Raw genomic sequence first — 18,490 nt, forward strand, 5'->3', positions numbered from 1 at the left:
ATTCTTGATTTTGGTAGTTTTACCAGAAAGGGGTTGCTGGCAAACCTTGAGCGCCCTGCGGAAATATGGGGGGGGGGACAGAATATCTGTCCTCACCTCAGAATATCTCTGACAGAGCGGGGGGGGGGAGGGCGAGGCTGGAAAGGAGATGGTAGAAGACAGAAAGACCACCAACATGCCTGCAGTGAGAGTGTGAGAGACCCAAAGACTCAGCCTCATCGCGAGAGATACCAATGATCCTAAATGCCTTGGTTTCCACAACGTGATGCCGAGAAAGTGGAAAGGCGGGAGCACCAGCCCAGAGGGGAGAGCAGTACTCTATCAGGTTGCGGGCGAAAGCTTTTTATGTTGTCAGGAGCTCAGGTGGACTGAGGAAGGACTTTGCTCAGAACTCAGACCAATGGATGCTCAATTCTCAAGGGGTACATCTTATTACATGGAAGCCTATTGGATGTTGAATCACATTTGATGGAGAAACACGACATGATCGCCGAGGTTACAGAGAGATTGAACTCGGTGAGACGTATTTATATTTAAAAATCAACCTGAGATACTTTCAACCTTTTTAGCTCTCATTCCTCAACATGTTATTCCTCTCCAACATTCCTCTCATGTTAGCTCAACAATATATTCCTCATTCAAGATTCCACATATCATATCACAGTGATTTACTTTCATTTTTTTGGTTTTTTTGTATAACTTGTCGAGGCTCGTATGAGAGCTAACACACAACACACAGCATGGGGGGCATGAGACAAGAGGGGTGGGAGTGGGAAGGACAAAACAGTGGGGAACAGAGACATTAGGAGATCTGTGGAAGGGAGAGGGATTGGGTGGTGAACATGGAGAATACAAGATGGACATTACAGGGACTTTCAGGAAGGAAAGCAGGGAATTTGAAGGAGGTGGGTTTGAGGTGAATTAACGGGGGTAGAAAAGATCGAGGATTTGGATGGGGGATGATAAGAGGTGGTGGTGAACAGCTGTTTTGAAGGCCTGGAGGGAGGATTGGGATTGAATAGAGTGAGGGAGTTTATTCCAAAGGCGGGAAAAAAGAGGAATGAAAGAGTGAAGGTGAGCAGTGATATAACCTTTTGATTAAGAGACTTCTCATTCAAACATCTACTTTAACAACCCCTGTCGATTGAAGAGTGTGGTTTCAGTTGTGGTGTGGCCATATGTGTACAAACGTCTGTAACACTTTAAACAAGCTTTTCATACATTATCATACAGCAACAACATTTAAATGTTGTCACCTCCAAACGAATATGGTTCAAATATAATAACCTTGACTTGAAGAATTATTACACCATCCACCAGTAGAGGGTGGTATCACTCCAATCATGTCAGAGCAGCATGTGCATTGTAACGGTGAAACGCAGGGCGGACTCCAGGCCAAATCGTCCATCCACACGCAGGGCCGCCGAGAGCCACAATGGGTCCAGGTGCAATACGAAGTGCAGGATGCCCTTCATCCCGATTCCTTCAAAAAAAATCTTTTTTAAACAATTCACACGGAAGTTTCCGTTTAGCACATGCCGTGTTGAAGGGAAATTGAGGTGTTATTCACCTATTCCTCCAAGCAGATTTGTTCAGCTCATTTCATCGGGATGGGATGTGGCCAACACTCCGATATTCATTAACGTCATTACGTCACTTCCATGATTGGCATTATGTAAATTGTTCCCACAGTCGTTCAACTATGCCAGGAAATCTCCCTGAGTGAGTTGGAGGAGATACAAAATACAGCTGTCATATGACGTGTGAGATGACATCTGACATATGACAAAATACAGATACAAAATACAACAGTGTTGTCCATTAATTTGTATGCCGTTCATCGAGAAAACCAAACAGATCTCTACATCGGTTTCAGACAAAACTACAATGAAGTCTTGTAACCTACTAACTGGGATTTCACAGCACTTTCCGATGGCCATTGATTTCCTCACGCCGTGGTCACAATCATCTCAAATCATGAACCAAGCAACAGGCCACACACTGATGGTGAGAACAGGTTTAATAACAATCATCAAAAGGTAATGGAGAGACCAAGGAGAGAGAGAGAGGAAGAGAAAGAGAAAGAGAAAGAGAGAAAGCACATATCACAGTTCCTCATCTGAGTATATCACAATTATGAAATTCATGGACCCACGATATCTCAGCGGATTGGCGTGCAACCTTTCTCATTCATTTGACAGAGTTAAACAGGGAGAAATGATGAGATAAGGAAAAAGGAAAATAACTTTTCATTGTACAGAGTTTTCAGGAGCCTGGTGAGGAAAAACAGGAGTGCAATGTTGGGCTCCATTAGCAGGAACAAGGGAGGAGAGGGATATATATATATATATATATATATATATATATATATATATATATATATATATATATATATGTATATATATATATGTATATATATATATATGTATATATATATATGTATATATATATATATATACATATATATATATATATATATATATATATAAAGATATATATATATATATATATATATATATATATATACATATATATATATATATATATATATATATATATATATATATATATATATGTATATATATATATATATATATATATATATATATATGTATATATATATATATATATATATATATATATATATATATATATATATATATATATATATATATATATATATATATATATATATATATATATATATATATATATATATATATATATATATATATATATATATATATATATATATATATATATATATATATATATATATATATATATATATATATATATATATATATATGTATATATATATATATGTATATATATATATATGTATATATATATATATATATATATATATATATATATATATATATATATATATATATATGTATATACACGAGCCTGGTGTTGGCGCAGTGGTTAGGGCAGCGGCTTGGGATCCAAAAGGTCCTGAGTTCAATCCCCGATGGGCCACTGAATTAATACACCAGGGGTTCACTCAGCCTGTCATCCTTCCGAGGTCGGCGAAATGAGTACCAGAGTACTGGGCGGTGTATACCCTGGTTAAAATAGGTGTACCATATCCCTGTGTCATAAGAGGCGACCAGGGTTGCGTCAGGAAGGGCATCCGGCGTAAAACATCTTCCAAATCACTATGCGTATCATACGGATGATCCGCTGTGGCGACCCCGAACGGGACCAGCCGAAAGAAGAAGAAGAAGATATATATATATATATATATATATATATATATATATATATATATATATATATATATGTATATATATATATATATACACCTCCCAACTTTGTAGTTTCTCAGGGTACACGCTCGCCCGGCTTTGCAGAATCCCGTCTCTGTGGTGTGCTGCATCCACTCATTTGAGCTCCTCACCTCTGAAGTGCTCGCTTCCACTCCCAAACCCACTCTGTTCTTTCCACTCATTCAAGCTTCCGATGAAACTGCTCTTCCATGCTTGCGCAAAATCTACATCCAAAGCTACTGTGAACTGTGTCCACCCCTCGGCTCTCATACACTCTGTGAGGGCATGCCTCTCGGTTCTCCCCACATGCTGTTGGAGCCCATAACACACCCACCACTTCCATCATGTTGAGGCTGTTCTTACCTCACATGCAGCCATGAGGAATATCCTGGTTGTCCTCAGAAGGTGTCTGGGGGTTTACTGTTGGCAATTCACATATAAAGAAACGTGGAGACAGATCACAAGAGAATGATTTTCGGGATTAAGGAAGTGTGGGACAGTGGATGGTTTGGGACATTCGAAGGGGAGGAGGTCACAGTTTTCATCTGCTAAATAAACTTAGACATGTGACCAATTATTTTTACACTGAAACCAAAGCTTATGCTAAACATTTATTAAGGACCCAACTACCCGATACCGGCTCTCATGTCATGCACTAATTTAAAAATACAGCCAATCACACAAAAGATGGCTCTCATTGTAAAGGTAGGTGAATCAAGTCATCCTCCCATCACAAAAGCCTTTACGGAGTTTAAAAGAAAGTGAGTTACGATATCTATTTTTAATGAGAAATATATATATTTTCAATCAAACACAGGTCACACAACTTAAACGAGTCCCTTTCCCATCATATGCAAAAATATTGATTGTTAGAACTGACCCATTTGCACAAGGATTGCTAAAAAACACAAAAGCAACTTTTAAAATTCGTTCATTCAATCTGAGTGTTTCAGGTGAAGTTACCGAAGACAACCATATCCCCAGGTACAAAGGCTTCCAACATGTTAATCATATTACTGGCTGGGAACAGCAGGTTCTTCAGGGCGAACAGGGATATGGTGTCAAATGGCTGGTTGAAAGCCTTGCTCAGCTTGGCGGGGACGTACTTCCTCATATTTTCCAGGAACATCTTCTGCATCTCTCGGTCATTGCATTGGCATGCCCCAGCCGGGGGCTCCAGGTTCCCTGTGATATTCACAGAGGATGAGATGGCAGCGATTTGGACCTTTTGATTCTGCCCCGACCCAATGACATTGAGTGGTAGGCTGCTGTTCATATCAATACAAGCTTTCAGGGAATGTTCTGAAACTTCTTCATGTCCTACAAACTGTGATTTCCTCACAAACATGAATGGATAACTCTGCTCCCCAATTTTGTAAATCATCTTGGGATTCCAGTTTGACTTCCTGTCTCCAGTTTCAAACTTCATGCCAGTGAGGTTCACGGCTACTGCATCGTTTTTGACTCTGACTGTACATGGAAACATTTCTTCCAGTGGCACAATGGTTTCAGGAAATGGAGTGGATATGGAACCAGCAGTCGCTTTAGAAGACCAACTTTTGTCCTGATTGCCATTGTTAGCCGGCTCTGCTGCTTCCAGGACGAGACCCAGTCCACCATCGCCAACAGAGTTCGACAGCACATCCTGAAAGAAGATCTTTGAGTTGATAATCAAGGAGCTTTGATATTTTGATGGGATCGGCTCTTGCAAATAGAGTGCTGTCATTGACTGCAGTTTTCCCGTGGTAGCAATGAACAGTTGCAGAAGATCACGGTTGCTGCTCGTGTGTTGGATGTTGAATTTGAAGTCAGTCGGTGTCATGGATTTGAGGAGCGCGATTCCACGGAGATCGAGTGTGCCCAGATTATAGACCTCATAACCATCCTTCAAATTCATGAAGTAATCAGTCAGTGCAAGACCAAGCGTCGGGTTTGAAACGCCAGCTTCAAAATCCTTAGCTACGAAGGTACCACCATTCAGCCTGATGACAACATTTTGCTGAGATGTGACCGAACCAGGCATAACAGCGAGGGGAAGACTTCCCTGGATGTATGACTTTTCGGTCTCCTTCACATCTACTTTGGAAACAGGGATCCATACATTGTTTGCCAAGATGGAGTATTCATAGTGACCGGACTGGATGGGCAAAAATATTTGGGCAGAAGTGGAATTATTGAGGAGGAACTGCAGTCTGGGGGCATTGAACTTGAAGTTGAAGACAGTCTTGGTTGTCACACCCTCAGACGTCTTCCTTTCATTGATGATATTTCCCGTTTCCCTCATGAACTGTGGATTTCCGACTCGGTCATTGTACTGACGGAGCAGTTGGTCATTCACTTGTTGAACTGTCATGGAGAATACAACATCCCATCCAGCACAGACTGACTTCCCTGACATCATGCTGAGGACGTCATTTACAGAGACGTCTGTCGAGTTTGTGGGGGAAGAGTAAGCTTGGAATGATTGAGGTGCAGCATACATCACTGAAGCAGTTGCATTTGTAATGAGCTCTTCACTCTTCATTGGTTGGATATTCTTAGATTCCTTTGCTTTGAACTTTGAAGCAGAGGAATGAGCAGCTTGGAATGATTGAGGTGCAGCATACATCACTGAAGCAGTTGCATTTGTAATGAGCTCTTCACTCTTCATTGGTTGGATATTCTTAGATTCCTTTGCTTTGAACTTTGAAGCAGAGGAATGAGCAGCTTGGGCATATTCTCCACGTACAAGGTTCAGCAGAGAAAGCAGGTGCCTTTCTGATGCAGAGATACAAGTCTCCTTCAACTGAGCATAGATGTAAAATGATAGACGGACAGTGACATCGCGGGAGGAATTGTCAAACTGGATGTCTTCATTGCTCACAGTTTTGGGCAGAGACACCTGCCAAGCCGAGAAAGGGGTGATGCTCGAAACCTTCCCACCAAAAGGGTCCTCACCAGATGTGACGATGAATGCATATTTGCTCTCCTCAGCAACTGGCTCATCAGGCACCACATGGCTACTGGAGCCAACATCGTGAAGTCCTGTGTAAATACGAGACGTTGACTGAAATTTTAGCATCTCACTGTTGAAGCCACGATCAAAGAATGGATCCCCATCAAAGACAAGCTCCGTGTAGTATTTGCCACTTTTGGTGGAAGTAATACCACCAATTTCTACTGTGACACTCTTCACACGGACGTAGTTGTATGGTGCAAACTCGCGATTGTTGCAAGAAATGTTAAATGTGAAGTGCTTGCCATTGATGATGCTTTCCGGTTTGACACCATGGATTTCATATATGATTGGGAGGTCGTGATGTGTTGGTAGTGGTTGAGCTGTCATTCCTTGGTTGATACTTTGTGACTGATTGAATATGGCAAGCTGCAGATCAAGCATCGTGAAGGAATTGATTAGAGTCGGTGGACGAAGATACTCATACTGCAAGGCCCTGTCCTGTATGACCAGGGTGGACGCCAAAGTCATCAGCATCTGACGCTCAAAGAAAACCAGCTGACCGGACAGCCCAATCAGGTCAATTTTACTGACATCAAGCTCCTCTGGTTTAGCATTCAGGTTGGCCTTCAGATCATCAAGTTGCCTCTTTTGGTTGTTATGGAGTGTGATTCGCTGCTGAGCTGACGACAGATCTGCCGCAATTTCCTGAACGGTTTTCTGAGCTTGCAGCAGCATTTTACCACGAAGGACAAGGACTGCAAAGGCAGCGGAAAGTGAGATCTTTGCACCAATGTCTGGTCCAGTTGAGAGAGTGGCATCAAAGTTGACCTTCATTTCATCCCATTCGAGTGAGGAAGGCATATCCAGGCCATTTGGACCTATGTCCTTCAATGCACAAACAACCTGCTGTGGGTTTGAGGGAAGGGCCTTGATGGATTTGTAGGTCTTGATGACGGCATCAAACACCTGGACTAATTTCTGTATTTTCTGCACTGTTTTACCAAGACTCTCGAGAGCAAGAATTGACGTTGCTGGTGCAGCCATCGTGAAGGCAAGGGAAAATATGTTGGAGGCTATGTTAATGGCAGCCTTGATTATCTCCTGCTTCTGCCAGTCACTGACAGCATCTTGGTAGTTGATGATGGCTTCTTCAACAGCAGTGCGCTGCGCGACTAGGCTGACGTTCAACTTGGCTACTTGCTGGATGGCCGTGTCCATCTCTTTCTCTTTTTCCTTGCTAATACTGGAAAACATGTGTTCCATGTTCTGCTGGTAATTGGCCTGTGTGCTGATGTAGTCTTGGAGAAGTTTTCCAGATCTGATGATGTTTTCGTTGAGGGCCTTATCTCTGTCCACCGCACGCTCCTCAGCCTTCCTCACCATAATTCTGTTCTGGTAGTCTTTCAACTGATCGGAAGCTGTAAGAAGGACATTCTGGACGTTGTTCACTACATCTTTGTATGCTTCATACCGCAGATAAGGAACGGGCGGCCCAGCCCGTTGGCTGTTGATGGCCACATTTGCAAGGTACGTTGCCCTGGCCTCTAAAGCACCCAGCTGGCTGTCCTGGTACTGAGAGTGACTGCCTGCCACCCCAGCAAGCCAAATCAAAAACTGCTTCACGAGCTGTAGACTTTGACACTGAAGATTGGGGCTTGCCAGTAGAAAGTTGAGACGGGACTCCGCCGCAATCAGGGCAAACTGGATATCGGTCAGGTGCTCAGCGAGAACATTTATTGTCGGAGGCTCTCTGACATCGCGTACCACTGAAACCTTTCCTTTGCTTTCCTGGAACATCAGGCCATTCATGACCACGCAGAGATCACCACCACCTTCACAACTGCTGATCTGTAGACCCCCGTAAAACTCACCACAAAAGAGACGACTCTCAATTTCTTTAAATGAGGAACCTTGGAGGCGAAGATTAGGAGGCACAGGCCCAGAACCCCCACTTGAGATCACGTGTCCAAGCAGCGTAACTGTACACGTACCAGGAATATCAATGGCTGTATTGTCGTTGGGGGATGGTATCTGCGGAATATATTTCGTACACAATCACGAGCTGTGGAACTCGTTCCAAAGCTGATATCCATGTAATCTTTAATCCCGCACAGATAAACATATATAAAAGGTATATAATCTTCATAATTTGATCACATTGAATAGTACTGGAATTTTTCCTTTAAAATGTATCTCTTTCATTAAAACAGTGAAGCGGAGGCAGCACATACAGTGGGGGCGGCTTGCGGGACAACTGCCCCAAACCCCAATGACCCTGAATTTCTTTCTCCCTCCATTTTCTTTTTTTATACGATCAATGCATGCTTCAGATTAAATTTTGGCTGAAAAGTATGCATCTATCTATAATTACAGCAATGTGTGTGTGTGTGTGTGTGTGTGTGTGTGTGTGTGTGTGTGTGTGTGTGTGTGTGTGACCGCTGTTTCTTGACAACCACTGGTCCGATCTAATTGAAACTTGCCAGGTATATTGCTTGGGCCCTGAGGATGTGCCTTTTCAAGGTTTGATATTAATCGGAGAAGTGGTTCCCAAGTTATGGCCATTTATTTACCAAACCAATGACAAGACACGTTGTTGCGTGGGCGTGGCCGATGGGGAAGGGAAGCTCAGTCGCGTTCCTCATTACGGGTTACAACGTACGGGCTTCCGGAGAGTGATGACTTCGTGTATTCTAATAATTTCTCGATTTCTTATGCGCATTTATAGATAAACACAATGCCCCAAGTTATGATCGTTTTCATAGGAGACGGTGCATAAATTTCGGTAACATCAGAGTGCTGGTGTGCTCCGAACCAGGAAGTAATTTTTTCTCTCTTCTCTTTTTTTTGTTTTTCCTTGCGATGACATTGCAAAAAGGCAAAATACGTTTGCGCTAATTGAATATTTGGGCATTAAAACTAAATTGCGAATAATCGTAACTGCGAATAATATGCGAACTTCCGGGCCACGCACGTACGGGCACGCGAGAGCGAAGAAACGGCCTGTGTGGTTGTTGTTTGTTGCTCGCAGTTTGAATATTTATTTATTATTTTTTTATTATTATTATTTTATTTTTTATGGGCACGTACTCGTTGTTAGAATTGGGAAAGGTGCATTCAGAGATCAATAACTTCGTGACAAGTTCAGCCTCTCTGTTTGGTTCAGAGCTGATCATAAGGGTGTGATTAAATGGCCGTTAAAGACCACTGCTGAAGACCAAAGTGTGTTTACTTCACGCAACCAATTACACCCTGGTTCCATTTGGTGCCTTCATGGGAAAGTACACATTCTAATGTGGTTTCAGAGGTAGGTACTAAACGACAAGGTTTGGGCTTTCTGCAATGTTGGGAAAGATGATGGACACATGAAGTGGGGTGGCTTAGCTCCAAAAAACAGGTCGATTGTGCACTTTCCCTTAAAAGCATGAAACTTGGCACATGGTTGGAGTAACACCATACAATGATTTTTAGTCCAGGGGCCACCAGAAATTGCACCCCGTATGGCGGCCATCTTGGATTTCAAAATGGGCCACCACTGTGGACCTGTTTTGTTAAATATCTCCTAAACTAGTACAGATATCGAGACAGTTGAAACGCATATAACTATATTTTAGGGCTCTAGGAATGTAATGGTGACATTAAAAGTTTGAAAATTGTGGCTTAACCAAAATATTGTCGAAAATTTGTCGAAAACAGCCGATAATAGTTACATTAACCTTTGTTCTTGTTCCTCTATGGACCTCCCTCCATGAATAACTGACATTGCATTATTGAAAAACAGAAAACAAGTAATAAAAACATTTTTAAAAATGCAAAGGGATGGAGGCATGTTCCTCAAAAAAGGATGTAAACAAGGTAAGGATGGTCACAATAAATCATCACGTGAAAACATCCCCACATCTTTCTTTCAATAATGGATATCCCTACACAAGGCTGTGTGTGTGTGTGTGTGTGTGTGTGTGTGTTTGTTTAATATCACACACACACACACACACACACACACACACACACACACACACACACACACACACACACACACACACACACACACACACACACACACACACACTCACACACACACATTTCTGGTGTATGGCCAACCATTATTGAAAGAAAGATTTCGGGATGGTTTCACGTGATGATTTCTTGTGACCATCCCTAACTTGTGTACATACTTTTTGGAGGAACATCCCCACATCCTTTCACACATTTTTTTATCCTCGCCGAAGGAGAGGGTATTGCATTTGGGACCGTTTGTTACTTGCAAAATCAAAGATTTTTCAAGTATATTGGTCAGTCGATTTTGTTTTTCTGTCTGTCTGTTTGTTTGTTTGTCAATCGCCTACAGCATGCAGGTCAAAATTCCAAACCGATTGTCATGAAACTTTACTAAGTCGTAGAGGTAGTATCAAACTGAGAAGACTATTTATTTTGAGGTCAAATGTCATCTTGAGGTCAAATTTCTAAAATCATCATTTTTCATCCAATTGACTTGAAATTTGAACAATATTTGCATGCTGCATCACTGAATTGGGAAACCAACTATTTTTGATGTGAAAAGGTCAAAGGTCAACCCAAAGTCAAACTTCTAAAATCATCAATTTTTATCTAAAAATCGTCAATTTTTATCCGATTGTCTTGAAAATTAAACAGAAATTTCATTGTGCATCACTGAATTGTGAAACCAACTATTGTTGAGATCAAAAAGTCAAAGGTCAACTCAGGGTCAAACCTCTAAAATCATTATCAATTGAAAAATTGTCAATTTACATCCCATTAACTTGAAAGTTGAACAGGATTAGCATAGTCCATCACTGAATTGGGATTGCAACTGTTTTTGAGGTCAAAGGTCAATGCAAGGTCAAACTTCTGAAATCATCAAATTTCATCTGAAAAATCATCAATTTTCATCTCATTAACCTGAGGATTAAGCAGCAATTGCAAAGTGCATCACTGGATTTGGAAACCAATTTTTTGAGGTCAAATCCTAAAATTATCAATTTCAATCTGATAAATAATCAATTTTCATCCGATTGCTTTAGCTTTGATTAAGATTGTCAATTTTAATTTTAATGAAATGGACCATTTGATGTGTCCATGGCAACCTTTGGAGAGGGGGTTTGGATGTTGCACGTATCCTGCTCTGGACGACGTCATTTTCTTGTTTGTTTGTCTTCCTGTTTGTTTGTTTGTCTGTGCAGAACTTTCGTGTTTTTCTCTGCAACCGCTTGTTGGATTGAGACAAAATTTTCACCACAGGTGGGAATACTCATGCAGAATGTACTCGTCATAATTATGACATCATCGGTCACGTTGTGTGGCAGCAATGTTGGAAAAATGGAAAAAAAATTGGACCTCTGTATCTCTGAAACAGCACCAAGGAAAAAATTGAAACTTGGCACATGGCAAGTTCTACTCATGGGGAATGTTTGTTTTTTGTGACATCATAATTGCTTATGTGGAACGCCACATCTGATCAGTATGTACATTTTTGAGGGTCATCTTGGGATAAAATTCATCCATCCATTCCATTGGGACCATACTCTGTGCAGAGCGTTGGTGCTGCCTAAGCAGTCTCCTTGGCTATTGGGCACAATCCTGGACAGGTAGCCACTCTGACACAGGATACCAGCAAGCTGGCACTCATTTTGCCGACTTCAGAAGGATTACAGGCAGTGTCAACCCCACCTGGTATTAATTCAATAGTCGAGGTTGATTTGAACTCATGATCCTAGGATCCAAAGCCCACCACCCCAACCATTAAGCCAACACAAGGCATTATGGATAAAATGGGATAAAATGGTCCGCAGAAAAAAAAAATTGATGACGTCATTGGTCACATGATTCGGCAGCCATATATATATATATATATATATATATATATATATATATATATATATATATATATATATACATATATATATACATATATATATATATATATATATATATATATATATATATATATATATATATATATATATATATATATATATATATATATATATATATATATATATATATATATATATATATATATATATATATATATATATATATATATATATATATATATATATATATATATATATATATATATATATTTTCTTAAACTTTCAAAAATCTTCTTCTCTGTTCTGTTCAACAAACTTCCATATATATATATATATATATATATATATATATATATATATATATATATATTTGTATATATATACTTTTCTAAATAGTATGTACTTTATAGAAATGTGTATGTGTTGTTGCTGTCGAATGGTCCTGTGACTGTCGTGCACAGACATGGCTGATAATATCACACGTTAACCACAGCCATGTGGGTCTGATTGGCCCTTGGGCAAATGTGTTTGGCACCCCTTTCCGCCAGGTTGATTGACAGTCATAGTCTCGCCCACCCCTCGAATCCCTTGTTATTCCTTTACAAAGGAATGTAGTTTTGCGTACTTTTCATGGAATCTTTTTGAGGTAGCAACATTTCGATCAGTTTGCACCTTCCCACTCCAAAATTCTGTCGATTGGTGTTTAAACCAAGTTGAGAGCTTAAACCAATTTTGAGTCAGGCTTTCAGAATATGAACAACGCCAAATGGGCACTTTTGGGTCTCTCATTTTTCTTGTTTCATGATGACATCCAAAAGCTTAATGAGTGTTATTGGATGGGGAATTATCCACCGATGACTGTGAGGTAATTTGTAGGTTTATAAGTTCTACATTGGGAGATTTTCTTTTTTTGAGGATTTATGTTGTATTGAGCCAATGGAGTGTCCATCCAGGACATCCCCACATAAGAAGTCCTCAGACTTCTTGATGATAATATGAGGTATGTACACACAGAATAAAAATACAATGAGAGTCACACTACACCAATTCAGGAAGCTCTGCCCTTAGAACCAACTGTCTGATGATATACCTGTATTTGACAAGTGTTAAGGAGACCACAGCTTGTCTGCCATTTTCTCCAACAGAAAACGAGTTGGAGTGGTCCATTAAATAGCGTTAGATTAATTATTTGTGCCTTTTCTGTTTACAAAGCCATTCATTTTCAACAAGAGTAGACATGGTGAAACGCGACAATTTTTCGTGTAAATTGGAAACATGCTTAATATCCGATTACCTTCAAAATGTGTTTTTGAAGCCTTTTTCAAAATAGAAAAATAAATCTGATGGCGTTGAAGACATGAGATCAGCCATGGTGCGATCCATAAGTACGTACGAGCACGTTTTGTCAGAGTAAGGTGGGTGGAGTTGTCTGCACTGATCTGTTAAACAATTCATAAAGATTTCAAAGAACTCACCTGGATTCCACTTGCAAACACACTGAAGGTCTTCACCAGGTCTGGGAACTGCAATTTGATCATATCCAGTTCAATCAACTCCTGCCAGACATTGACGGTAGGTGTAGCAAGTGTAGAAAGAAGGCCGTCACCGCTTATCAGGTTGGAACCCTTGAACACCGACTTCAGATCATAGGGGCAGTTGTTGCTGAAGTGAGGAGCCACCCCTGAACCATTCACGTATTTAGTATACATGGCGCCCTTGAAGATGCGGCGCCATATCAGCATGCGGTAGTACTCAGCGAAGACTCCAAGAGAAGCCAACTCGACTGATATAGCGACGACCTTCTTGAAGAGGGTGTTGACATTCACTGCATCAGAACGGAGGAATGGCGCAAAGATGCTGTTTGTTCCAGCATAGGTACTATCAAACCAGAGTCCATCTTTGAGAGACGTCTCCAATAAGGGGTCTTTGCTGATGATGCAGATGTTGCTGATGGCTGCCGTGCGGCCATAACCGGCGTCATTACGAGGGGTTGTGAACAGGGCAAATGACTGGGCAGCAAGACCGCTAAGGTCATTGGGACGGTCCGTGTAGACATCGACGACTTTTTGTATTCAGTTTCTGCAAAAGCAAAAACCTGGAAGATCGAGTCGCCAACGTCAACCTTGGACACAAAGTGCGAACCGAAGGTTTCGTAAAAACGAAGGTATCCGTTGGCTCCACTCATACTCACATTGGTGGATTGCTTCCCCAGCTTCTCTAGAGATTTGAGGGCAGTCAAGGTCTCAGGCCTCGTAATGTTGGAGGGATCTGGATTACCGAAAATGCCCCTCTCATAGCAAGGATGGGTTGCGGTTCCGACCTTGCGTGAGCGCTGGACCAAAGCGTAGGACCATTGCTCCGTTGCCAAATCGAGCCCCAGTTGCTCGGAAAGGTCTTTGAGTGCTTTCCTTTGTCCGGAGGGTGTTAACCCAGCAAGGATAAGAGCCCCCGCAGGCCAAACTGCTGCTGCACCCCCCTCGCTTGGTTTGTCTTCGAAAGACATCACTCGCAGCTTGATCAGCTGGATGGCGCTGAGGAGATCCTCGATATTCTTATGGAAACTGATCATAGGTGATGACCACTTGGCATCGTGATCCGGGTTCTCAATTATAACATCCTGCTCGTAGAGGGCAGGCTTACTCGAAGTGTAAAACGGCTGTGCTGGACAGATGTCTGCCTTGTAGCCATTCAAAAGGCTTGTAGACTGACCTAGCTTCATTGTAATGTTCACATTCATGATGTTCCAGAGTTTTGTATGTTGTATACAGCACCTGATAAAGAAAGCAGAGGGGAGGGAGGGGTTTTTGAAGACATTGATATGGTAAAACCTTGATGACACTTAATGGAAAAAAGCTGAAAAGCCACGACGATTTAAATCTGAGAAATCGATCTTCATAGCTCAAGTTAAACATGTATTGGATCTTGCAATTCACAGATCAAGTTAAACATGTATTGGATCTTACAATTCTCACATCAAGTTAAACATGTATTGGATCTTACAATTCACAGATCAAGTTAAACATGTATTGGACCTGAAAATTCACAGATCAAGTTAAACATGTATTGGATCTGAAAAATTTGCTGCGTAAAGATACCCAGTTTCTCCCGTGGTGGGGGGGGAGGGGTGATGGGGGGGGGTGAAGGGGTAAGGGGGGAGGGGTTTATAGTCTTAAGTCTTTAGAGTTTTGATGCATTCGCCAAAGCTTGCTGGAATACAACTCTTCACAATAATCCAACAGTAGCCGGCCCTCACCCCATGGTAAATACCTGCCCACGCGCCAGTTGGAACCCTTGAACACCGACTTCAGATCATCGGAGCAGTTGTTGCTGAAGTCAGGAGCCACCCTTGAAGCATTCACACATTTCGTATACATAGTGCCCTTGAGGATGCTCATAGGTGATGACAATGGAAACGAAACCGGTCTTGTATATCGTGCCTCAGTATTAAGCAACAAGGTTTCGACTATGACTCAAGCCTGACTGAGTACCTACGTGTAAATGTGACTTTGACATTTTAATTGCAAATACCTAAATGTTTTGATAGTTGTGGACCCTCGTGGAAAATGAAGTGCATACACATATAAGAAACCTCCTTATTTCTCAGTATTCTGCTTTTTAAAGTTTTTACTGTACTTATGAGGGGAGATATATGCGTTACGAATGTTCCATCAGCTCTAATATTCAGTCTCAGAATTGCAATCTCACGAGAAATGGTGTTCGCTTTATGTTTGCTGTTGATTCCAGACCAATATTTTCCAAGGAATCCTATGGCATCCACCGATTTTTGATGAAAGGTGGCCAACATTCCCAAACGCCCACACCCACATACCATCTGGGGCATCACAATGAAAATTTCAACATTTGCTTTAATATTGGCCAATTTGAGACACTGAAGTGACCATAATTTGTTCTCATGCATGCCCAGTTTGATAAAGACAATTGTTGAAATCCAAAATGGCTGCCACGTGACACCAAATTCAAAATGGCTCCGAAAATAGTGAGATTTGTAATACAATATTTAAACTGTGTGGTAAAATCAACATTAAATACTTTTTCATAATGGAACCAAATACAGGCAAACATTTGAGGAGAACCTGCTTCAGAGTGGAAAAGACCTGACTGCGATGAAGCTTTATGTTCCAACAGGACAATGGCCCCAAGCACACAGCCAAACAACACTGGAATGGCTTCAGAACAAGAACCACTCAGTGATTGCTGTTCACCGACACTCTCCATCCAACTTGACAGAACTTGAGCAAATCTGTGAGGAAGAATGGAAGAAACTCCCCAAATCCAGATGTGAAAAGCTTATCCAGACATACCCAAGAAGACTCGAAGCTGTAATCGCTGCCAAAGGTTCTTCCACAAAGTAGTGTCTCAGGGAGTCGAATACTTATTGACGCAAGACATTTCATCTTTTTAGTTTAAAATAATTTCCCAAAATTTCTTAAACGTGTTTTCTCTTTGTCATATTGGGTATTTTTTGTAGATTGGTGACAATGTTTTTTTTAAATTAAATCCATTTTAAATTCAGGCTGTAACAACAAAATGTGACAAAAGTCGAGGGGTGCTAATACTTTCTGAAGGCACTGTGTGTCTGCAGGCAAGTGTAACATCTCTTCATATATCGTTGTTTTTTAATTGAAAGCAAGATACAAAGTCCAAAACTGCTCATGTAAACAGCAGTAAATAATGCAACCTGCAGCAGTAAACTTAAGCATTTCGTCAAGGTGTGTGCAGCATCAAAGAGGCTGCAGTGGAGGGAGACTACAAAGTGAGCAGTTCGCTACGATCACCTTGTTTTCAGTACTTGTAGTTTTGTTTATAAACCACTACCATATTTGGCAGTGAAATTCATTGGAAATTATGAATCTCCTTGAATGAAATTCCTCTTCCTTGTCCATGACCAATGAGAAAGAATATTTTCATGAGAACCTTCATGTAATGTTCGACAATGGTATTTCGTGATTGGTTAACAGTTACTTATTTATGAGTTTGTAGTATATAAATTATTGATTTCCAGCAATCGGTAAAAAGTGTCATAAAGGTGTTTATTGCGAGTCACTCGCGAGACAGTCTTCCTCTCGTACCTTGACCCAAGGCTGTTCTCCAGTGTACATTTATAAATGTCTCCGCTCTGCCCTGATTATAACCCCGCATTTTAAAATCCTGCCTTTAAAAACGAACATTCATGAAATTCAAGAATAACCCGATGCAAACATACCGTGCAAACTACAGGGTGCCCCACAGAAAACCAGGAAATTTGGTAGTTTATTTTAAACAAAACAAAGGCAAACTTAGATGTAGTGTAAAATAAAGATACAAATTTGATAACTGCTGCATTCTGATATATAATAAAAAACGGTGAGAAAATTTATATGTCAGTTTATTGATATGGTAAAATATGGCAAAATAAATCTCAAAATCTCAAATTTCCTGGTTTTCTGTGGGGCACCCTGAATAACAAAAATTCGTTACCATTGAACTCGATCAATTATGAGACTGGTGATAGGTTGTAATTACATCTTTAATTGCACATGAAATATCACAGGATCTGCTCCCTATACATTATGATGTTTAAAATGAAGAGGATCGACACAAGATTGAATCAAGAGGGTGTAAATGGAGGGCCGGATGGTGGACGGCCGGCTGTACGGTCTGGTCAAATGAGCTTCCCATGATTTACATCATGGTTATCTTTGTTTTCGGAGGCATACACTCTTGTAACACTCTTACCTCTCGGCTGTCTCGCCTAGGTTTGAATTCCCACCCAGCTATAAGCTGTCATCCCGGTGTTTCACAGGCATGCCGTCCCTCTGATGGACGTTAAACCAATGTTCTGAAACAGAGTACGGTACAACGGACTCCCCTCTAAGTTTATTATGTTGTCGCTACTTACTTGTTGGAATGTTCACAGCAATTACCTTGTCCATTTTACATCGACCTGTGCGATATCCCGATTTCTAAATTTACTTACAATGCTCTGTGACGTCTGGATTCCCAGGAAGAATGCAGCAGTTCAACTCAAAATGTCCACCTGTTTCAGGAACAATTTGGGGTTGGATAGCACAAGTGGGATTTTATGTGAATCGACAGGGTGTGAGTGTGTGACGTGTGATGCACCCACATCACGCCCACACACAGTTTGTTTACAATTCCATATAAAAAATACAACGCCTTCCTTTCTTTGAACAAGGTCGGGTGCTGTTGTGTAAACTTCAGTAGTAAGGGAATGAGAGTTATAAGGTAGTGCTCTTTTCCCTACTGACTTCAATCTATAGTGTGTGTGTGTGTGTGTGTGTGTGTGTGTGTGTGTGTGTGTGTGTGTGTGTGTGTGTGTGTGTGTGTGTGTGTGTGTGTGTGTGTGTGTGTGTGTGTGTGTGTGTATGTGTGTGTACTCCATAACTCCATTATCATGAAACCAAAACAGACCGAAACTTTGCGTG

The 18,490-nt window shown here is 40.9% G+C and overlaps 1 protein-coding gene across 1 annotated transcript; it reads right to left on the minus strand.

The window, feature by feature from the left end:
* Positions 1 to 3,319: 3,319 nt before the first annotated feature.
* On the minus strand, positions 3,320 to 18,146 carry LOC147007748 (uncharacterized). Its single transcript, XM_085866488.1, is given in 4 exon segments — positions 3,320 to 8,244; positions 13,520 to 14,112; positions 14,115 to 14,815; positions 18,022 to 18,146. Coding segments are annotated over 3 exon segments (5,280 nt in total). The 5' UTR covers positions 14,782 to 14,815; positions 18,022 to 18,146; the 3' UTR covers positions 3,320 to 4,224.
* Positions 18,147 to 18,490: the final 344 nt, after the last annotated feature.

This window comes from Eptatretus burgeri, unplaced genomic scaffold, assembly GCF_056783735.1.
Source record: "Eptatretus burgeri isolate ZD-2024b unplaced genomic scaffold, Ebu_testis_v1 Ebu_testis_scaffold_30, whole genome shotgun sequence".
Lineage (NCBI taxonomy): Eukaryota > Metazoa > Chordata > Myxini > Myxiniformes > Myxinidae > Eptatretus > Eptatretus burgeri.